General features: G+C 41.3%; 1 protein-coding gene across 1 annotated transcript; it reads right to left on the bottom strand.

Moving 5' to 3' along the window:
- Positions 1 to 883: 883 nt before the first annotated feature.
- On the bottom strand, positions 884 to 23,442 carry crispld2 (cysteine-rich secretory protein LCCL domain containing 2). Its single transcript, XM_061754517.1, has 15 exons — positions 22,170 to 23,442; positions 18,683 to 19,016; positions 16,836 to 16,954; positions 14,500 to 14,632; positions 11,492 to 11,607; positions 11,012 to 11,112; positions 9,900 to 10,073; positions 9,757 to 9,817; positions 9,537 to 9,603; positions 9,320 to 9,453; positions 9,196 to 9,239; positions 9,022 to 9,094; positions 8,161 to 8,236; positions 6,842 to 6,972; positions 884 to 2,045 (listed from the first exon to the last, which is right to left on the bottom strand). Exons 2-15 carry the CDS (start codon positions 18,944 to 18,946, stop codon positions 1,994 to 1,996), a joined length of 1,545 nt encoding a protein of 514 aa, XP_061610501.1. The 5' UTR covers positions 18,947 to 19,016; positions 22,170 to 23,442; the 3' UTR covers positions 884 to 1,993.
- Between the last annotated feature and the right edge of the window lie 928 nt (positions 23,443 to 24,370).

A 24,370-nucleotide genomic window follows, 5' to 3' on the forward strand; every position in this document is an offset into this window, starting at 1 on the left:
TTTGTGTACCTAATATTGTGGCCAGTGAAAGTAACTGTAGGCTACTTCCATTGATGATCTTTTTCCACACAAATCTATTCCATCTGCCTTTCTATCATCCATGTATTATATCAAACGGCTATAGAGAAATATCATCACATCACAACATCTGGCCTTTATGAGTGTGGAATCTATTACATATTTTTGTCTGGTGCCCAGAGGTCCTGTCTGGATTATAGGAACAATACTTGTGTAACCCCCCCTGACCTGGAAAGTCTAATAAGTATTTCCATTGTTCGATTTGTTACCAATTTAACCTCTCGACATCATAAACAGCTCCCGGTATGATGCATTGCACCTCGAAACCACTTCACATACAACTACATTTAGAGACACATCGTTAGCCTAGTAGCATAAGTGCTTGAGCGAATTTTGAACATTTTCGGAAAACAAGAAAAACACAACAAATGGACTGGTTTTATTCAGTGTAATTACGCTACACTCGGGCAAGCTAAGCCACGAGCGCAGCTGTTGTGATATATATGTCTTTAAGGGGCGTGGCCTAATGAGTAACATCAGGAACATGGCCATTATTAAGATGGCCACATAGTTTCGAGGCAAGACACGCACTACTGCAACATGATTTGCTCCTGCGTCCCGAGAAGGGAATCTTACGCAGATGTAATGAGATGACCATCCCAAACATCGATCATATTTGTACGAAATAAAAACAAAGAAGTTTGTTATGCTTATGTTAAGGAACGTGAATGTGAGTTTTGGCCAACTGTAGCTGCTTGCAAGTCTTCTCATTTTGTATTTTGATTGCCTAAAAAGCACAATTGTCTAAAACATTTTTAACACGCATACGCTGCCATTGGCAGCTTTAGAAGTCACTGGACTGCTGCAGTTTCAAATTCCATTTTATTTTCAAATTGTGCAAAAAAATATCAAAACCATTTACAGTATACATGCCTGTATAAAAACAAGTCAACCGAGAGTATTGAAACATAGTCACACATTCTTTTCATGACTTTGCTGCTGCAAAAAAATAATAATACCATTATTTACAATTCCCATAACTTTACAAAACCAATCATATACTTCCCATTACAATTGCGGTATGTTTAAGACTGGACAGCCAAGGATAGCGATAGGATTGAGGTAGAATAAAGAAATACACTGAAGAGATTTTCTTAGTGGCCGTACATTAATATTATTGAACAATATTTACTCGTCTTAAAGGCCCATTAGCCTGGTTTGCGGTTTTGTCATATTTTTGTCCATTTGGACACATTTCTCACATGAAATGCAGTGAAGTGTAGAATATTACCAAAGTGTCTAAACCGATGACTTTGATTTTGATTATGAACATTAAGCTTTCCACACTTCCAATTATGGCCCACATGTCAACATATAAAATGCTTCTGTAAATGAAATGTGACACATTCATCTGTCTTGGGTGGGGTAGGAGAGGCAAACATTATTTTCATTGGAAATAAAGAAAGAAGTAAATGCAGACGCATTGCCATGAAATGTAACCACGAATATTGCCAACATTCTTCAGGCCCAACAGCAACAAGCTATGAGCAGGAGTGGGGAAGTATAGCAAAAGGAGACAATAAAAAAAAAATGTAAAAATGTTAATATGGTACTTCTTTGAAATATATTATGTACACGCTGATTAAATAAAGTGTGATCAGTATACATTCCTGTGTATGAAAAAAAATATTAATAACAACACCAATGTAAACATAAACACTTCCATAGACCCAGCACCAGCTGGTCAATGCATCATAATTTACAACACTCACACGTGAAGCCTTTCTAAAAGATTTCTCTAAGTGGGGAAAAGTGACGATTTCCTTGATTTACTTAAAGGGGGAAAGAGTCCATGACTGTCTGGGGACACTCCGCTTCCGCCGAAGGGACGTGAATGGTCGTGGTGTCAAACCTATAAGCACTTCCTGCTCCTCAAGAGCAGCTGAGGTGACTTTAGGGTACGTTGCCAGACGCCTCACTCCCTCACGGTAAAGACGCGGAAGGAGCCTCCCTCTGTGTTGCTCTTGCTGCAAGAAAGATTACGATAGGTCATTTATCACTATTGAAAAATGACAATTTGCAAGGAAGTTGGATTTGATTTGCCAGAACACTTCATTAAGATCTCATTTATGAAAAAAAATTAAAATTAAAAATTTAAAAAAGTAGCCAATGGCAGGCCCTACAGACCTAAGACAATTTTATTTGATTACGGGCCTTTTTGTGTCCTTGATGTAAAATTTAAAGAAAAAAATCTATTTAAATAGATTCTTTCAATAACCAGCAGTGGGCATGCCTAATTATAAGTGTTGTCTAAAAGTTCATGTTAATATTATTATATTTTGACATTTTTTTGAGCAGTTTTACAGTTTTCACCCTGTCCCTAGCACAGTGTTTGGATATATGAAGCTCTATCTTTCTACTAAAAAAAATGCTAAAATGGTGTAACTTTTACCATAAATTCCTTAAAATAATAGAATTAATGATTTCTCATCATATATAGAAAACATTTCAAATTCTGACTTTTATTTTTACTAAAATATGTCTATCCCTTAAAGTTGCTGTCATTACCGCCACATTGGCCATTTTCAGATCAATAAAGTTTATTCAAAATCAGATTTTTTTATTCCCTGTGTCATTTCGTCTGGTCACTCAAGCACATGCTAGGGCAGAGAGAAGTCAGACATTTTGATAACTGGAAGAGTAAGTTTTTTCCTCATTTGCACCCTTAAGTCACATAATATTTTTATTGCATGTCATTACCAAACGACTTGTAGTGTCAATATGTTTAAAGATTTTCCTGCAAAAACTTGATAATCGTCTAAAAATGTTGTACAGGACAAGCTAGCTAAAAGAAAAAAATTAAGCTAACTCCTCCAGCATAGCACAGTTAGCTAAAAACTTTGAAATGTCATTACCATCACAAGTCATCACATAGTGCAGTGTGGTGGTGATGACAGAAACGAAAATCAAAAGTGCCCGAAATCAAATAAACACCCATTTAGTAAACATTTTCAATTGAATAAGTTATGAAGTGGTGGTTTATGGCATGCGCATTATGTGCAGCAGCACAGGGCAGCATTGCTGGTGGGCGGCAGTGCGTCACAAAATTAAAAAAAAAATAATAATAAATTTGATATTGTTTATTTTGTAATGGCATTGAATGTGAGTCAGTGGCATTTGTATGGTGAATTTGCCCTTTGTGCAGTGGCCCTCTGTAGAAGAGATGCAGGGTATGATGGGAAATGTAAGTCACAACTTGAAATCATCAATAACCTCTCATTTACTGTTTACGAGCACCTTGTAATGTCTCTTTTCTCGTCAAGACGCTTGCTTCAGATACTTGCTTTAGCAAGAGTATGTTAGGAAATATTATATTACATGTATAATATACACAAGAAGAGGAAGAATGAATCATCCTTCTAGTGCTGAATATGTGTAATATGATAATAAATAACTGGCAAGTTGTATGGTACATGCACCATATTGAGATGGTTTCATGTCAAGCCTTTATGTGCAATACAGTATTAAGTGACATGTAACAGGCACTGACCTGCTAACGTGTTAACATTAGAACGACTTTATAATTAGTTCATTAGTGAGACCTTGAAGCCGCACATTTATTAATGATCACGATAGACCCACTCACCTGCTATCATATCGCACATAATTATTCTTATAGCAAAGTAGTGATTAGGTGGTGGTCAGCATTTCCAGCCTCGAGTAATCAGATACACAGTGATTACTTGTCCATATAACAGTACTGTACTGTACCTGCCATATTGTTGGCCCGGAGTACGGACCTCCGCTCCAGCCTTTTATTGACCTGGGACCTCCTAGTCCGACTGCACGAGCGGGGGCGTTTTATACTTTCATTGTAGTCAGACCGGTCAGATTTTTTGGACCACTCAGCACTTTGCACACTCAATTGAAATGCCAGGCTATAAAGTAAGCAAAGATCCCATGTGTGGCCCATCCACACAGCCAACCACACCATTACTCTTACAACAGCGCTGGCCACAAAGGCCTCCCTCGCCTACTTTTGCACCATCTGAGCTGGCCGCAGCGATGTGAGAAACATGGCGCGCATGCAAGCAAGCCGCTGTGCGCTTTAAACACACATAAATCCTGCTATGGTGTGATGAATAAATGTACCTTTCTTTCACAAAGCTCTCAACTTTGAGCTGTATCCAATGAGTTTTGGCTGGATATTAGCACAGTACGGAAGAAGATAAATATTATGTTTGATTTGATTTTAAAATGGGACTTTGATTTGATTTTGAGACTCATACAGGGTGCGGGATGATTCTGACCATAGTTAGTGCAGTGTAAGGTCTTTAAACTGAACTAGTTTTCTCTTAGTCTGGTTCCAAACATGTACCACAATTTGGTTTAAGCAAAGTAATTTAGTACATTTTCAATAAAACAAACCAGCAAAAAGCTGATTTATGAACCAACTCAACTCAGGATGCAGCTAGAGAACATTTTTTGAATCGATTATTCAACCGATTCGATTAATTGGATAAACATTGATTTTATATTGTTAGAGAACACATGAATGGGAAGTTGCAAGTATTATTGCTGTCATGGGGTCACCATTCCACACTGCAATATCTTTGACTGAGTGTGTGTTTGTGTGTGTGTGTGTGTGTGTGTGTGTGTGTGTGTGTGTGTGGCTTTAATAGGTGGGGCCTTATAATAATTAATCAATGTTTCAGAAATATTGTTCATAAAAAAAGCTGTCCCAAATCACAATGAAACCTAATAAATTACGTTAAAAAAAATCTGAAATTAAACATGTATGGAATTTTAAAAAAAGATGAACAACAACAAATTAAAAACATTTACATTTTAAAAAGTGGTTCTCAACTGGTGGGTCCGGAACCAAAATCAGGTCCCGGTTTCATTATGGGTGGGCCGCAGACAGGTAGCAAAAGAAAAATTATACAAGGTGCTTGATTTATGATGGTTCCGATTCACCACTTACTGTTTTTCATTTGATTGTTTTATATTCATTCGAAGTGATATATTCTTACAAATACTGTGTTTACTGTAATTCTGACTTTACTACTGCAGTAGTGTAGGTTGGTGAGAGACTATGATGCGTTCCAACTAATTTGAAAATTTGTAGCTCAGAACTCTATTTTTAGCTGAGAGCAGTGAAATACATGAAATTACTTGCCTAATATTTTAACAGGCAATTTTTAGAAGAATATTTTACAGACATGCGCCACAAAGGTAATGGTACATTTATTTATTCGTACGTGGAACATATTTGTAAGGGCTTTCCTTAAAAGGAAAAAACTGTGCTGACAAGTGGAGGAAGCAGGAAAAGGAGCTTCGCCAAGTCAAGAAGACAAAGCTGAGTTTCCACAGAAACAAGGCGAGGTGGCCCGAGTTGGAAGACCAACTCGAGCAATGGATTAATGAGCAAAGAACAGCCGGGAGAAACGTCTCTACAATCACCATTCGACTGAGGGTAATAACGCTTGTAGAAGAAATGAAAATCGAAATTTTCAAGGAAGTTTGTCTTGGTGCTTTCGTTTTATGAAACGGCGCCATTTATCCATCCGGGCAAGGACTACCGTGGCGCAGCAACTTTCGGCGGATTACAAGGAAAAGATGGCGTGGGAGCAATGGATGACAGATGGCAAACACAGCTTTACCAAGACTGGGAGGCAACGCCGGGAGAGTTACGCCCCCATATGTGAATGGATTGTGGATGATTGGGCTAACGTGTCTGCTTGCACTGTTGTTCGAGCTTTCGTAAAAGCCGGCAACATTTCTGAGGAGCCGCACGGACTTTGATGGATTTGTGGATGATGATTGATCAAAAAATAACATGAGTACATTGTTAAATACTTCAATGACGTACAACCGAACTCAGTTTTGCTCCCGCTGCCTTTTTAAAAACATTGTTTTAGCGTGCATCCATGCGACGTATGTTTTAAGCTAGCGTATGTTTTACCATGCCTGCGCCCAAAAATGTGGTGCGCCTTATGTATGTGTTAAATACAGAAATAGATCCCGTAAATGAGACTTCGCTTTTTAATACGGTACGCCCTGAGATCGTGAAAATACGGATGTTTAAAAATATGTTCTACATTTTTTCAAAGGCTATTTTGGACAATACAATACATTCATTTTCTTTATTGTTCTCAACTTAAATAAAAAGGTCAGAACTTGGCGACAATAGAAAAATCTGCGTTCTAGGTGTGACAACAGTTGAGAAACACCGGTTTAAAAAATAGTGAAACCTGATTTCCGCGGAGTCACGTGGCTAGGGATAGATCACTATGGTACTGCAAATAGCAAAAATCCTGAGGTAAAGGACACCTCCTTAAACGTTTTATAACTGCCTATCGATGCCAAAAGATATCAGAAAAGCACTACTTTGGCCTTAATTAAGGTGCTCACCTAACTTGACTAACTAACATAATTCCTTGGCACCAAGATACCACAAGAGGGCAGGAAAGGACTATTCTTTTGTTTTGCCCCCCCCCCCAAAAAAAAAACGTTTATAATTGCCTAGAGATACCAAAAGACGGTGGCAAAGCACTACTTTTGTTTAAATCAAGCTACTCAACTCATTTCAACATAGTTACTTAGCACCAACATGCCACAAGATGGCCGCAAAGCAATACTTTTGGCCTGAGCACAAAAGGAGCGAAAAGGAGTCTTTCAGTGAACAACAGATGCTAGCCCCCGCACCACCGTCCCCCCCACACCCAAAAAAATTTTTGCAAATGCCACAAATATAAATTACACCTGTTACCATTTTTAGATGTTGTTCCTGCGATAATAAGATAACAAATGAAAAGATTACCTTTCAGACTGGATTCCATTTTTCAGCACACCAACATAATTCTTTCTCTTGTCCAGAGGCAGGACGTCCACAAAGCCCCCGTCTGGTGGGATCACCCCTGCATGGATGGCCGCCTTGCAAATACTGGAGTTCTGAGAAGAGACAGAGGGTACAGTTTGGCACCACGTCGAAAGGTTTATGTTTCTTTTGGGGAACGGCTCTGCTGAGACGTCCCAGGGTACATTTACTACACAGTGCTTGTGTCTGTGACTGTTGACTTGTAACGGGACTGACAGTCCAGGTGTCTCTCGGGAGCTGTGATGTGCAGCCAGCCGGACGTCATCAGAGGCGAAGTTCATACAAGGTGAAAGCCTATTAAACTTCACGTAGACGTTACGTGCCAGTGCCAGTGTTAACTCAACACACTGACTCATGAAGGTGACGTGAATTCTTGCACATCACTGTTTAGTCTGCTTTACAGTGAAGCAATCCACTTTCAACATGGCTTAGAAGAGTTTGCAGTGGTCATGAACGAACCAGTCTTCCTAAAAACATTAGTTTTTTCTTGTACAGGAAGTAGTCTGAGAGAACTGGTACTGAACACAATCTTGAACATCAGCGTCACTGTTCTGCTCTGGTGCAACTTTGTTTCTTATACAGTGGTACCTTAACGGAGCGACTGGATGCAGTAGCTTAGAAAGGTAAGGCGGGGCAAAACCATTTAGAGGTTTAAAAACAAATAAAAGAATCTTAAAATGAATTCTAAAATGCACAGGGAACAAGTGAGGGGAGGCCAGAATCTGAGTTTTGTGCTTCCTCTTACGTGCTCCAGTTAAGAGGCAAGGAGCAGCATTTTGAGCCAACTTGAGACGGCTGAAGCCTCCTGGAACAAATGAGTTCCAGTGTTGGATATAATGCCATAAAACACAACATATATGAATTTCTAAGTTTTGGAAAAGCATATCTTAAAAACTTTGTTCCTTACATAACCATTACTTGATTTTAAATTTTTTAGCAAAGTCTATTCTTGACTATATGTTGGGGTTGCATCTTATTTTAATGCATTTCTTACATCTCTTCATTCTAAAGTTCAACAATAACATACTGACCCTCTTTTACAACGTTTTGTAAAAGAGCGAGTAGGCGTGCCTCAAGGTTTATATCTAAGTACTAACATTTTTTGACTTCAAGGTAATCGTTTATACTGTTCCTATCTACAGACAAACAGTTCTTGTCATGTATTTAATTTTAAAAAGGAGCCTGCTTCAGGCATTAAAACGTGTTATGTGTATCCCTCCCACCACATACCATATCCCTTAATCAAAAAGCTCATCACTTACATCTGTGTAGATGCTGTTGCCAATCACAGGTGACCAATAAGAGGGTTGACTCTTGCAGTCAGAAGGACAGAAGACTCTGAAGAAGCAATCAAACCTTAGTGTCAAAATGTAGCAACATCTGTTAAAATGTCACTTTAACTCATTTGATTGGAATAATATGCATTTATAATGAGAGTCTACTGCAAGTGTCATTCCGGAAATAGAGGATATTTTCTGTCATCCCTATGAAATTTCAAATAAGCCTTGTACAAAATACAGAAAGATGCACTTGTTGTGTAAATTAGAGTTGTTCTGAGACAAAATATAACTGTCGCTGTAGTGAAAAGTGATTACTAAATATTATTTAAAATGACAAATAGCTCTTGAGCACCCCTCTCGATGACCAAATTACAGAACAAAAAAGTTTTAAATCAGCTTTTGTGGTATGATTTTGTTGCTACATCGCGGACATATTTTAAATAGTACTATCATATATGGTAATTTGTGTCTCACCATCCCAGTAACTAAACTTTTAGAGCCATCTAGAGAAAGAGAAAAAACAGTGAGCAACATGACTCAGCAGTTATAAAGTTAATTGCTCTGACCATTGGTAGACCTATGGTAAGTTTTAAGAATTATTTTTTTTTTTTTACTTAAATTATTCATATTATCAGAAACCGTAGATCGCTGAGCTGGACGAATCAAGTCATATAATGATTTATGCCTGTTTTTTTTTTTCTTGAAAAAATAGATAAATACAAATTGTCCTTTTTTAAAAAAAATAATAAAAATGTCCACCAATTCTGCAATGACCCACAAATAGATTAGGCCTAGCTATAAGCTTATTCTTGCATGGTTTAGAGAGTGTATGTGATGAGTCACCTTGGACAATGTGAGAGGGGCTTTTTGAATGGGCAGATTTCAGCCACAGTAGTGTAGCAGTCAATATTGGATTCTGTTACAGATGGACGAGAAAATACAAAATACACGTTATTCATGTTGTCTTACTGAGTGAATGTAAAGGTCATCTTGTTAGAGCAGTACTAATTGTCTTACCTTGTACTTTGGCCATCATAAAGGAATTTCCTGGCTTATATTTACTGGAAAAGACAATCAATATTGTTAGAAATCGGAAAATCAAACCATATTGCTACCTAAAATATACCCATGAATACATTACCTGAAAGACTCGATAGAATTTTTCGTGGCTTTGACAAAGAAGGGAACCTTTGCTTCCATCCGTGTGATGTCTACAAGTCCTCCATTGTTGTCGATTGCGCCAAAGTGAATGGCAGCACGGCAAATACTCGATTGCTACTCGAACAATGAAAAACATTTTCTTCAGTCACTGTTAATTAACATACATTTTTTAAATATTGTCTAGCAACCATACTCACCACGTCATAGTAGAGTGTTCCCCAAACCTTTCCTTTCCTATTCATGCAGTTAGAGGGACACTTATATCTGAAAAACCAAGAAAAGAGTCACTTGGAGAGATGTGCGTCAAATAATTATGAACAAATCTGACACAAGTGCTGCATAAAAAAAATCTCGCTTCACAAAGACAATAATGTTCATTTTTGACTGATGATATAATAATAATAATAATAATAATACCTGTTGCAGGTTACTCCTCTGCACTTGTCACGCAGTCTGGTCTCACACTTGATGCTCTGAGCTGTAAAAACATGGTGAGAAATGAGGTGATGTGAAACAATACAACAATAAATAAAGGTAATGTATAGTGTTATAATACCTACCTAGGTAGCTGTTGCTAGGATTCCTTGAGGATGGGCTGCTTGGCGTGGACGGCCTGGACACCGGTCTCCTCGGAGGGGAGGGTTTGGGTGCGGGTTTAGCAGTTGTTCGCGGCACGACGGGTACCTGAGGCTTCTCCACCTCATTCATATCCTCCGTTTCGGCGCGCTGGGAGTCTAACGTTGGAAACAAAGTCAAGTCAGGTCACCAGGTTAGGGCATACAGTGAAACCTCACTCCAAAGACTGAATGCCTCTGAGCAGGGATGCCGTAACACAGCAAGTGCCTAGGGCCCCATGCCAAAGGGACAAGACCGCTTAATTTCTTTTTTTTTTAAATACAGTACAGTACCTTTTTCTTACTTTTTTGAGTACAGTACATTTATTAAGTACAGTTCAGTTGTATTTAACTCTGATGTGTCCAGCATGGGCAGAAAAATACACACAGATGAAGAAGAGTTTCATGCAGTAATATTGGTCATTTGGCACAGAGGATAAAGAATATATGTCTGTGAGTATTGCTACATTGTCTGTCTACATGTGTTGCTGCACCGTTTGAGTTCAAATATCCATCGCATAGAGGTTTACAACACAGCGACACTGATGTCATTAGTTCGCCCGTCTATAGCATTTTGCATTGTCTGTTAGCATTAACCTAGTGGACTATTCATTCATTTTCTGCACTTGTATTCAGCAAAGTTATGTTTCAAACGCATAACGTGTAATTCTTTTTAGTTTGACAGTAAACTTCAACTGGGAGTGCCAAGCCCCATTTTTGAAGAATTGTTAACTATCTGCCAAGTTTCCGCTTGTTGTGAAGTGAGTCGAGCGTCTTGCTGCCATGAAAGTGCTTGTTGTCTCAAATTTGTGCATGCAAGTCAAAGCAAAAAAAAAAAATTGGATGAATGAGGGCTCATATCTTAAAAAAATAAATAAAAAAAGCATGAGCTTGTTCAAACGTAAATCAAGGTACCACTGTGCATTATACTTTTTAGGAATTAAAACCTATACCTTGTTTATGATGAACACTTTGGCCTACTATGCTAGTGTATTTTAATATTAGTAATGATGATCCACTATATTTAAATGGAATATAACAACATTGTTTATGCTCACCTTTGAAGCACAAATTATTTCTGCATCCTCCGCCATAGCTGGGAGGGCACTGGGAACAAGGGCGACCATTTTTGTACGGAGCCTCCCCGATCCAGTTGCCCCTGCGGGAACACAAGGCACACATGTTGACTGAGGGTTGAAACCTGTCGGCATCACTTTGCTGGCTGCTCTGTAATGACTTTAACACTATTCGCCTGCGGTCAACACTCCTAAGAGGCTAATAAAAGCCCTCCTCGTTGTCTCTAAATGGAATGGAAACAAGCTCTTATTTTTCTTTCCCAGTGCTTCATTATTGTTTTTCTATTTTCTGACTTCTGGAGGAATTCAAGTGGCCCCAAAATGTCATTCAGCGTTCAAAATGAGCGGTCAAGCAGACAGCTTTGAGTACGTTCGGAACATACAGTGCGCTGCCAGGTCTTTTAGGAGGAAAAAAATGTAAGCAAAGTGCAAAGGTGTCACTTCTGGAATTTTTGGTCTTACTTTGGGGAATAGTTGCACACGAGGTAGACGGCGTTCTCCCATGCTTCCCCCCACACGTTCATCCTCGGACACACATGCACTGCGCAGCCAACTCTGCTCGTGGTGGCCCAAACCACCTGTGGAGAGGGGAATAAAAGAAAAAAACCAATGTAAGCTCAACATTCTGAATGAATCAAGACACATCTAATAGGTTAACCTATAAAACCTTCTGCCTATTTTTCCAAGTCGTCTTTCTCTCCCAGCTTACAGGTCAATAGATCATTCCAGAGGAAGCGTGCAGACATGCGGTCACGATTAACGAGGCCAGTGGGACACAGCGGAGTGGCCAGCCTGTTATTCTGCCCCCGTCAGACGCTCATCACGTGTGAACACACTTCACCCTCTGGGATATTATCCCGATCACCCTCATCAACCAAATGGAAAAGCAGTCATGCCCTAATATTTTACTCGGAAGCGTCCAAGGTAAAATAAAACACCTTATTAAACGGAAAACTGCTGCAGCCGCGCTAAAGATGAATGATGTGTCATTTGAAGGGGGAATATGACACTGCAGGTTCCAAAACTCCTCCTGATTTTTCTTCCCTTTCCTTTAAACGTGCGTGCGTTCTCTCCCTCATAGGAATGTTCGTCTTTTTTCCTCATAGAGACGTTTCGAGGCCACTGGAAGCAGTGAGTCAACACGCAGACTCGTTTGATGTGTGCCGCGACGTTAGCTGAGGAGCCTCCATCTTTGCAGGGATTTAAGGAGTATTGTCCAGTGGTGGGAAGTAACAAAATGTAAATACTTCAATACTCTGCACTGTACTATAGTAGATTTTTTTTTCATGTATCTGTAATTTGCTTGCGTGCAGTGGTGCCTTTTGATAATTTCATTTGTTCCGTAAACACACTTGTAACTCAAAACGTATCTGAAATCATCTTTCCACATTGAAATGAATGGAAACGCCATTAATCCGTTCCAGCCTCTCCTAAAGAAATATTGGAATGTTAAATAGATTGTACTATATAAAAACATACAGTAATGACATAATTAAATAGATGGAAAGAAATTAAACAGTTTTTGACGAAACTCAATGGACATTGGTCTGCTCTTTTTGGTGTGTGCACTTTGGCCAGCTGGGGCAGTATAACACTTTTATTATTTGTACATGTACAACTCCTTTATTTGTATCCAAATATCCGTTGCTTAAAGTGTTAAAACACAGCGACACGCTGCTATTTGTTAGCCTATGACATTTACCATTGTGTGTTAGCATTAATCTAGCAGAGTTTAGGGCAAAGCTGTGTTTCGTTTTTTTTTTTTTTAATGCATGTGTAATTTTCTTGGTTTTGTTTAGTTTGACAGTGAAATTCAACTATGGAGGCAATAAACAGCTTGAAGCCTCTTTTTTGAGGAATTGTTCACGATCTGGAAAACTGCTGCTTGTCGTGAAGTGGGTTGCGTTGACTTTGCAAACAGGTTGTTTTGTAAGCATAAAGTCGAGCCAGTGCTAACTAGCGCTTTGTTAAAAAGACGTCACGTATATATATATATATTTTTTTTTTTTTGACTTGATTTTATTTTTTTTAAACGCTAATTGTAGTTGTTGTAGTTCGTGGGAGTCCTGCACATGTTTCTCTTCAACAAACCTGCTGATCTCAACTTGTTACAGAGAGATGACTTTCGATTCGCCGGTTAACTTCACTAGCTTAAGCTATTGCGATCTCTTTTTTTACTTAAGCACATTTCTTAAGTCTTATGTCTGTAGGTTATTTTCTTTTAATGAAGTACAGAACATGAGTTCTGGTTTTACACCTCTGATATTTTCAAACGCACAAGTATATATGTGCTTAAATTTGAGAGGAAGGAAACGCATGGACAAGGTTCGGATGCTCAGTTCAAGCAGTGCCTCCCCCCCCCCTCGCTTCCCCCTCCCTCCCTCACTGCAGCATCTTTGAAGGAATCCAGGTCAAGCATGGAGGGATGAGTGCGAATGACTACCAGATGGCCCTGGTCAGGTTTCAGACTGAGGGGCAGGGGGAGGAGTCTGAATGTTTCTGTAAACACATCCCAGCAGCTTCAAAGTAAACTTAGAAAGGAAGATTTTCTCCAAATGCAGCTACACTCAGCAGCTATAAAAAAAATAAGTTTACCTTTAAAAATGCATTTGATGACATGGCAAAGAAAATAATACTCATTTTAGATTGACACCTTCTTGGGAGTATTCATTTAACAGGGTAGCTGGTGAGGGGAAAATCCTGCAAATGGTTTGTAATATGTATTTTATAATTAATACAGCGCCATCTTTGGATCATCGTAAATAAACTCAACACAGTAAAATAGAGTGCTGTTTTTAGAGTCATTTCTGACCATGTTCCTGCCCAATCTCCCTTCCCATCCCTTGCTGTATAATGCAGCAGCGCAAAGTTGTGAAGGAAACAGCAAAGTGCGCATGACTAAGATTTTTTCCCATTAGGCACAGGGGCACAAATAATTGTGCACCACAAATTCTGCCTAGCAACAAAAGGCTTTGCAAACATGTGACCTGACCAGGAAAAATAATTCTCTTGGTCTATGTTGCTGCACCTGCTAGATAGTGTATATATATTTTATTTTAGTTTCATAATAGGTCTGCTATCTTAAAGCTAACACATAATGGGAAACGCCATAGACGGGCTCATGAATAGCATCTATGTGGAGGTGTTATGACACTTAAAGGAACACATATTTGAAACCAAACGGAACAATCACAGATGTACATGGACAATATAACTATACATATAGGTATATATTCTTTATCCTCTGCGAAAACGGCGATTATTACTGCAGATTACTGAGTCACTTAAAATAATTATTTCTGTAAGGGCCAATTTTCACTTTCATTCTAAAGTGCACGTGTTCCTGATGTTGCAGTATGTAAGCATCTAGTTATGCTTTGCCTGCTCCTCATGCCTTTTTGAACATCTCTTCTATTTGTTTCTCCTTCAAGTACCCCTTCGCAGAGCTCGTGTGCGTGTTCTCCTCTCACCTGGGTGTAGTGGGTGCACATGGGCCCGGAGCAGCGCTCGGGACACCAGGGGTTGCACTCGTGAGGGTAGGGATAGCTGTAGTCTTTCACCTCGTCGTACCAGGACTGAACGTGGAAGGCGGGCGAACGGTATCTGCGCACACACAAAAAAATAACAGTAGGTTCAGTCAAACAGCATCAGGTGCCACTTGAGTGTCTCAGCGCCTCTTCCCCCTCCATTACATGGGAAATTAATAACAACAACAAAGAATCAAAGAGAACTGAACTTGGTCCAAATGCCTGACAAATCAGTAGTGTAAACATGTCTTTTTAGGGTGCTGAAGAGTGCACATCGTGATGGGGGAGAGCAAGGGGAACGGAAAGAAGGGAGTCCTCACTTGGTGTGCTGGCATGGGAAGAAAAGAAGGGGAAGGGGGAGGGATGAACGGTTCGGTGAGAATGAGAGCAGATTCCTGGAAGGCTACCTGCTGTGATAGCAGGCCTCTGTCATACACGGAGGCCTACTGTGGACACACACACACGCACACAAAACAGTCGACATACACACTGTACAGACAAAAATAATCATCACGCCTATGAAGTTGGACCCCAGTTCAACTCATTTCGGGGCCTGGCACACAATGTCTGTTCATCCCAAAGGTGTTTGGTGAGGTTGAGGTCATGGTTCTATGTAACTTCTTCCACACCAAACTCACTCAAGTCAAGTCCTTTGCTTTGCTTTGTGCAGTGGGAACAGAAAAAGAAACAATTTTCGAAATAAGTCCGATTTAAAATCCCTGTAAAATGGGGAGAAAAAAAGCCAGCCATCCAATCATTTTCTTCTGCTCATCCGGGGTTGGGACACGGGGGCAGCAGCTTCAGCAGAGAAGCCCAGATTTCCCTCTCCCCAGCCACTTCGTCCAGCTATTCCGGGGTGATCCAGAGGTGTTCCCAGGCCAGACAGGTGATATAGTCTCTCCAGCGTGTCCTGGGTCATCCCCGGGGGGCATCCCCCCCCCAGATGACCAAGGTTTTCACACTATCTCTAAGCGAGAGCACGGACATCCTGCGAAGGAAACTCACTTTAGCCGCTTGTATCCGCGATCCTGTTCTTTCGGTCATGACCCACAGCTTGTGACCTGCTACCTTTGGGAGCTTAGGTCAAACTAAGGTGTGGAATATCGACGTCTTGAAACTAAAAACAATTAAAAATGCCCATCACGCCTAGTAGTTTGTCAACAACTGGGCATAAGACTAGCAAATAGAAGCGATAGAGCGACGGGACCTCAGCCAGAAGTGATGCAGAATTAGCAACATTTCTGCTCAACATGTAAGTTTATCACCTCTTTTTGATTATTTAATTGTACGGTCCAAAATATAAGGCATCAAACCGACAACATTTAGCGTTATCGTAACGCTCCATTACGAAATACTCATGCCACCAACGTAGCAGCTGTCGGCTTGTTTACACTGCTAACGCTAGCTTAGTTTTGCAAGCATTACTAATTTGTTTAAGGTGGATATTAGTGAAGCCAGGCTAAATTCAAATTCACTCTTAACACTGCAAACATTCCCTTCAATTAACTTTTGCTTACTGTGTGGTATAATTGCAGCTAAACAACACGGCTTGGAAAAATTCCCATTTGATGGAATGAAGCAGCGGGGGGAATGTACAACAGCCGTTTAATGGGGACAGGGACAGCACCAGACAACATGTACATGGTAAAAACTAAAGACGTTGATAAATTCATTTTAAAGGGAGATTAGCACAGTTTGGCAGAATTTTGGCCCGAGTTATTGTGCCCTTTGGGAAGGGGAAAAAAATATCATGAATGACAGAGTGTGGTAGCGGCGGCCAGCAGTGGAGACAGGGGAAAAAAAAAAAAATTTGCAATTGGCCCGATTTTCACCGTGTCTCAGCCAGACGGGCCTGTCGACAACACTTAAGTGATTGCCAGTGACTGTCAATGTGAAATGAGTTACCGGCAGATGTCGTTAGCGACACCGTGTGTAAGTAAGCCAAGCGCGTGCGCGCGCACACACACACACACACACTGGGTTGTGTGTGAGGAGGAAGGAGTCAATGATATATTCCAATTGCTACAGCTTATCGGCAAACTTGTGAAAATGAAGATATATCTGGATCATTAGAACTCATTTCTGTGTAATTCGATCACACAGCTTTTGTAATTTAAGTTGTATTCATTCGTACATTTACGAATACAAATAAAATGACACTCCCGTCTGAAAATGTCTCGCCTGTTCATTGAGGGACGGACGGCGACAACATGGATAATATCTATTGTATCAGCGGAAGCAAAGTGGCCCGAAGAAGACGTCGTTTCGGACGGTCTCACCTGCCCCAGTGAACTGCCAGGTTCTGCCCGATGGACATGAGCAGGTCCTGAGGTCCGTGATCCCACTGGCACACCTCGGCCCAGTGAGTGGCAGACCTCTCCAGCTCGTCATCCCACACCTGCGGACATTCACGACATCCACTTAGAAGCCCGCCGATCACTATCGTGCACGTTCAGTTGGGCTGACTTGCATAAAAGCATTAAAAACCTTCAAAAGTTAGTAATGGAAAGCTGTGGAACATTTATTTGACATGCTTCATATTCATCTCAAGGTCCATATACTATTGAGCTTTTTGTCTTCAATAGTCTGACAACGCAGCGCACTACTAGAACGACTAGGGCAAACTAGTAATATTTTCCCGCTATTGCCTTGCACTACTGTATGACATTTCTGCACACTATTACTAGTGCAGCACAGAAATTTACTGGTTAGGTTCAATTGTGTACTAGTGACTCTGCTAGTGTAAAACATGTTACTAGTAAGACAGTCATTCCACTAGCCGTTCTAAAGCCATCTGAGCATTTCCCCTTTAGTGCTTTGCTAATGTAGTTGCTCACTAGTGGAACAACTACATTACTAGTGAGGCAAGACTGTGTACTAGTTGAGAACTGCATGCTACTAGTACTACTAGTGGCATTATAAAATTCTACTAATTAACATCTAAGACACAGTCGTGCACTAGTTGACATCTGAGCGCTACTAGTACAATTAAGTGTTAGAAGTTAGCTAGTAGAATTTTATGTCACTTGTCATACTAGTAGCACACAAATGTCAACTAGTGCACAGTTTTGCCTCACTATTAACAGGTAGTTGTCCTACTAGTATGCCAAAGTTGTCATACCGTAGTAGAAGGGAGTAGCGACAAAAACTGCGACCAGTAAGACACAGTTCTTCGACCACTCTAGTCACTCGACTAGTGCGGTGAATTGTCTTACAAGTGAGCACAAAGAGCATACTAGCACATGGACTGCACGCTGGACTTTAAGGATATCGAATAAATGCTCAAACGGCTTTCCGTTGCAGAGAGGACACCTTATCCGGCCTCTCAGGGTAACTTCTCAGTAAGTTTCCAGACTTTTGGTGGTCGCACGCGCACGTACGCCCACACACGCGCGCACACACACTTTTCCCAGCACACTCCCTAACCTTCAAGGAGTCCCAACAACAATAATTCCTCTACTTTGCCCACTGCAGTGCCATGCAGGCTCCTAACAAGCTTCCCCCCTCCCTCGCTTGTCTTCTCCAGCATGAAGCAGGTAGACTGGACAAAGTCAGCATTCTTATCCAGCTTGTTAAAAAGAAACACACAACGCAGCAGGCTAGTAATAGTCTTCCGTCATGACTGCATGTTTCCAGCTGAGAGAAAAGACTTTTTTTTCTTTTTTTGCTTTAGCAGCACTTTGTGAAGGCATTTTAACCCTTAAATGTTGCTCATTTTCCATGCACACATGCATGATTACATTAATTTTAGAGATGTAGTTACCTGCGTGCTAAATTATTTATCCTCTATACTAAAGTCTAAACGTTTTCAAAATGCACATACTATAATACATTTAGTATATATGATTTCCCGATGACCCTTGAAAGACCAACGTGTGCATGTTTCTGTGGGAACCTGCAAAAATGTGACTGCTACCATTCCATTGGAGCAGACACAGAACAGACTCAATGTTCACAAACTTTGCGTCACCTGTACAACAGAATGATGTTTTTAAATATCTATTTGTGTATTTCGGCTCATTTTTGGAAAAGTCATCAAATTTCAGGGTGAAAGAATGACTTCTAAGCCATTTTGTATTGCTATTAAATATCATAACGGGCAATTAGTTTTCCGAGCGTGCCTCACCATGTACTCCATGTCGGCCGCACTGGGGTACACAGAGCCCCTCAGCTTGTTGTGCAGCTGGAGGATCTCCTCCCGGTCTGACCAGCGGATGGCACGTCTGCTCCTGCCGCCGCTTCCATCTTGGCCGGTGTTGTTGTGACCCGCGTCTTCGTCCTCGTAGCGACTCAACAGCTGCCTGAGCTCCTGGGAATCGGGCAGGAAGAGAGACACCGAGCTTCCGAGCCAGGAGAGCAGCAGGAGGGAGAGGAGAGTGACGAAGGCCATTGTTGACACCCAGAGGATTGAACCCAGTAATGTGGTTTTTATATGTGAGGGGAGCTGGTCCTTACACAACCTGCAGGGAGGGAACATTTCATCAGATTCTTCCTGTTATGGGAGAATACAGATTACAACAGCTGACGGATCACACGTATCATGTACCGAAGACTTCCTCTTGCTTTGAGTTTTTGTTTTTGACTGCATCACAATATAACGAAGTACAGCCAAGCTTTATGTGTGTAATGTGACAATCGAATAATAACCAGAAATGCTGACACTAATGCAGTAAAGGCTCATAGACAGCAAGCATCATGTCATCACTATCATGAGTATAACTGTCAAATGCCTCATTTTAGACACAAATGACAACAGTTTTTTTTTTTTTTTTTTTTACTGGAATGTAAATTACTAGCAACCATCTCACTAGTTTCCACCTCACCGTGTGGCATTTGGTCACCACCGAAACAATTAAGTAAACCTGTTTTGGTAAAAATTGATAGCTGTAATGCTATAGACGGAACTGGTCAACCACTCAGGTAAGTTTGGATGCAGTACTTATTTTGGAGATGCGAGGATTCTGCATCAGATTCAGAAAACCTCATCTTCCTCCAAGGTGTACCAATACATATTTCTGTTACTCATGTGGCTCTTGCAGCAAAGAAGCTTCAAGTGCAGCTCCTGTTTCTACTTTCCTCTCAGCTTCACCGTCTCTTCCTCACTCTTTAATCGAATAACTTCAATTATTTGATTATGAAGGGGGGGGGGGGAAAAAGGTCAAAGCAAATGAATGTTGAATTAAGCGGACACGATGCCGGCGAGCCAGGAGGAACAAGTACGTAAAGGACAGAGAATGTCCAAAGTTTGGTATCATTTCGCACTTAACAAGGACAATAAAGTGCACAACAGCACGTATACATCTTGCTGCTAGTGTGCGCGCCTTGGCCACCTGGGGGCAGTATGAGACAGGCGATCCTTTGCAGAGGATAAAGAATATATGACTGTGAGTAATGTTATATTGTGTGTCTAATGTACAACTGCTGTACCGTTTGTTCCGCTTAAAAGAGTTGGAGCACCGCAACACACAGTCGATGCTATTTACCGTTTGCATCAAGCTAGCGGACTTAAAGGCTAAGCTATGTGGTTGTTTTAAATCCACAAGATGTAATAGTTAGTTTGACAGTAACCTTCAACTGGGAGTGGCGATAAACAGCTTGAAGCGTCTTTCTTTGAGGAACTGATCTTTAATTGTAAAATGCCAAACTGCTGCTTGTCGTGAAGCGAGTTGAGTCATTGCATACATACAGTCTCGTATCTCGAAAAACTCAAAAGAGGTTGAGTCACTCGTATCTCAAGGCGCCACTGTACAGGCGGATTTTCTTGCTAGAGTCGAGTATTGGATCTCATTTTGTGGCTATAACGTAGCGGCCAATAATGATTTAATGCCGAACAAGAGGGAGGACTTGTTCAAATAAAGCGAGAAAGGTGCAGCGGGTCCGTGTGAACCGGGAAGAAAATAAACACGAGTTCTCGCTCGCACCGCTTCGCTCCTTATCCTTGAATCCCTTCACCTCCTTCCCACTGGCTGCAAAGAGGCGGCTTGAGGTCTGGCACCGGCTCTGTGTCAACACGCCGTGCCAGCGCTGGCCCAGCTGAGCCAAGCACCAGGCATCGGGCACCACACCCTACTGCCGCTGCTCGCACTCAACCGAGAGCAGCTTCTCCGCCTCGGCCCTTCTCACGGCTCTCCTGAATTTTAGACCAGAGTGACAAACGGGGCGAGAAGACACGGGTGCATACTGTAGCCTCATGTAGTCCGGCCCCTTGGGAACTCTCTGAGGAGGGGTGGGGGAGGGGCTGACCTTTACTTCACCTCAGCACCATGCTTACACATCAACGGCACTTTTCTGTCATTGTCTGTCTACTTTCCCAAAGAACATATTTGTCATCCTTTATATCGTTCACTTCCATAACAACTCTGCACTGTGTACGAGATAAATATTTCTGGACACTGCGCAATAATGTTACACATTACATACAAGTATGGATAATGGATATTAAGCATAACAAACTAAGAGTGTTTAAAGTGTGGCCCGAGGGCCATTTTGGGACCCCGCTGCCTGTTTTTTAATTGGCCCACCGCATATTTTAATGCAATCGGTACCTTGAGGTACGAGTGCTTTCACTTACGGGTTTTCCACAAGTAAAAATTTGAGATACAATTGTGCTTCAGACCCCCACGGCTAGATGGCGAAAGTACACTTCACAGCAACGGGACACCATTGATGCAAGTGGGTTTCCTTGCAGTGGGAGAACATCAGTTGGTAGCAGTAATGCGCCGTTCAAATGCCAATAGACCCCACAGAAGAACAAGGAGGGACAATACATTAAGTACAGGCGTGTTCTCAGCTCACATTGTCCGTGTTTGCACGTTATGTGGTGAACAAATGTTAGTACTGTGATTTTATATAGTAAAATACTGTCGAGTGCAATTTTTCTTATGAAACAAAACCATTAGAAAAAAACTAGTATTGGGTGTCAGAAAGTATAAATGTCGAAAGATAGCGCGCATTATTTTAAAATTCCAAATGACATTTGAACATTTGAATGAATCACGCTTTTTTTTTTTTTTAAATATCAAAAAAAAATTATGAAAACGACAATCATCTATTTAAAATGATTCAAATTTGAATGTTACATGCAATCACAATTTCTTTCTGACATTCGACATTTTTTTGCTTTGTCACCAAAAATATCAAGCTGAGAATTAACACTTATTTTGTTTTGAAATATGTGTAACTGCTTAGCATACGTGGACCTACGGCTTGTTGAACTGTTTTTTTTTTGTGTATGTCAAATCCGCAAGTTGAAGACAACTCATCTAGTTCAGATTCAAAGGAATCACAGTGGTACTGGAGCCTTGTTAGTTCACCAGTCAAGCAAACCGATTCATCAAGACATAACATAATAAAGAAGTAATGACAGAAGTGGAAGAAGTCACAAAGTCACGTTTTAGCGCTCCAATAATTGTCCAGGATGAAAATGTTGGATTTCAATACATTTCAATGAGGGTTAATGGGAGGCTGCAGAGAGCCTCATTACACATTCATCATCACTCAATTCTGTGCCTCCTTCACAGAGGCTGCAACTGAAATGATGGAATACACCAGACCAAAAAAAAAAAAGGTCTCTAGGCAGATTTAGGTAACAACAAAAAGTAGTGTTGTCTCACCTCTGCTTGTCTTCTTTCAGTATTCACTTGCTTGAGGGTTGTCTTGTATTCCCGTGTGAGGAGCCGCTGCGAGCTGTCTGCACGCAGGATGTGTGTCTACAGTCGGAGCAGCTCCGTGAGCCTTATATAGAGAAAGGACCCCTCAGGATCAGAGGAGGGGAAGGGAAGAAGGGGAAAGAGAGAGAGAGAGAGAGAGAGAAAAAAAAAAACTCCCCCACACCAGCCTCCCTGAAATGTTCCTGGCTCAGCGTGGACACAAGCAGCAGCGGCAGCAGCTTCACGTCAGGAGGGAAAACTACAAATAATGTTAATCATCACACTGACAGATGAGCCGAGCAGCTGGATCAGCGGCCCAGAGTGGAGCTTGGCTGGCTGACTGCTGCTCACACGTGTGCGTACGCAACCACTTGACAAGGCTGCACGCACACAAAAGATGTGTTACTCTTCAAATTGAGACTAACGGTAGAACGAAAGTGTCGTCTATAGTGTTAGAATATAAACTTCAGGCATCGCAGTCGGCGATATCGGTGTGTGTTTCGAGTACGAGTACAGCCATACAGTATCAGCACCATGGGCATTTCTAGCCCTTTTGTGTGTGTGTGGGGGGGGGGGAAGATACGATACTGGTGCCGATCATTTTGTCGAATCGGAGTACGGAATCGGCACTTATACATAAGCTCCAGCTCAGCTGCGACTTTGAGGACAAGCACTGTAGAAAATGGAGAGATGGCTAGATTTCCTTTGTTTTCATTCTCTATTTGCTGGTGAATACTATGCTCAATCAGCTCAGCCGTTTACTCTTTGGGAAAATAGTGTCGGCGCTACCAATCAACAAAGTATTGGGACGGGACAAGACAAATCGAAGTAAATATGGAATTGCATCCCTCCTTTGCAGCTGTAGCAGGTTCCACTCTTTTTGGAAAATTTTGTGCAAGACGTTGGAGTGCGAATTTTAGTCCACTCATCCACACCAAACTGCTCCACGCATGCCGTTAAGGACCTTGGAACAGAAAAGGGCCTTCCCCAAACTGCTCACAGAGTGTGGATGCATACCAAGTGTCTTGGTAAGATTAAGAATTAAGATTTAGTAGGAACTGAAGAGTCTTTCCTAACCGCTGATTGATTTTGCAAAGGGAATGTCCCAATTGTTCTAAAGAATGACGCAAATTAACAGTAACATTTTACGACACGGGTATTTCCACGCTACCACTTTTAGTGCATTTAAATTACAGTGTATAGATATAGTGTTCCCGTGACATCCTGATTCACTTTTTACTAAAAATTGCAGTGGATGAGGATTGGGAAGGGGAAGGAGAAAAAAAAAAAAAAAAAAAAAAAAAAACCTTACCCACACTAAAATTTTATATTGTCTATAGTATATAGTGCATATTGTATACACCCTTGATACAAAATTAATAATTTTAGTGGAAACTGTCTTCTGACATAATAATTATAAGCAGGTGGGATTGCACTTTTTCCTGTAGTGTTCAAAGGGGGAACCACCATCTCACACACAGTACTGCATATGCATTAGAGTGAGCGGGTTTATTTAGACAGGGGTTGGAGGAGGTGGTTTGGAGAACCTCTAAACATGACGCGCACACGCAAGCGGGGAGGAAAACGGCCGAGAGACTCACTGAAGGCGGCATACGAAACATGAGGTCGATTAGCAAAACAAACCACAGAAGACCATTGAAACGTCCGCGCGGGTCGCATGAGGCCGAGAGACTTTTAAGGTTGCCTTTGACTTGAGGTGCTTGGCCCGTGGGCAGCGATGCCGCAACAGAGAAGGGCAACCCAGGCAACGGCCGAGGGCACGTACCCAAAGAGACAAAATAGTTACCGTGCTTTAGACACTGCGACGACAATGTCAGGGGTGCCCCATACGTGACCTCTTACTACTTGTTGCTGGCTAGTAGCGGAGAGGGGCCCAGAGAAACGGCCATATGCGTCGACTTTAACACGCCACATGGAAGTTTAAAGCTTGGTAGTCGACTAATCGCATATTTACGGACGACTTTAGACTACTGCTCTGTGGAGCAGGGAAATGTTCGGCCAACAAGGCGAGACCGCGCGGGTCTGCGAGTACGAAAATAAGCTAGCGGCGGGTGAGGATAATGGTCAGCCTCACTAGCTTCAGCTATTACGATGGCCACTTGTTTTAAAACATACCAGACATACTACTCTACAAGACATTTTTA

Source organism: Phyllopteryx taeniolatus, chromosome 2, assembly GCF_024500385.1.
Source record: "Phyllopteryx taeniolatus isolate TA_2022b chromosome 2, UOR_Ptae_1.2, whole genome shotgun sequence".
NCBI lineage: Eukaryota > Metazoa > Chordata > Actinopteri > Syngnathiformes > Syngnathidae > Phyllopteryx > Phyllopteryx taeniolatus.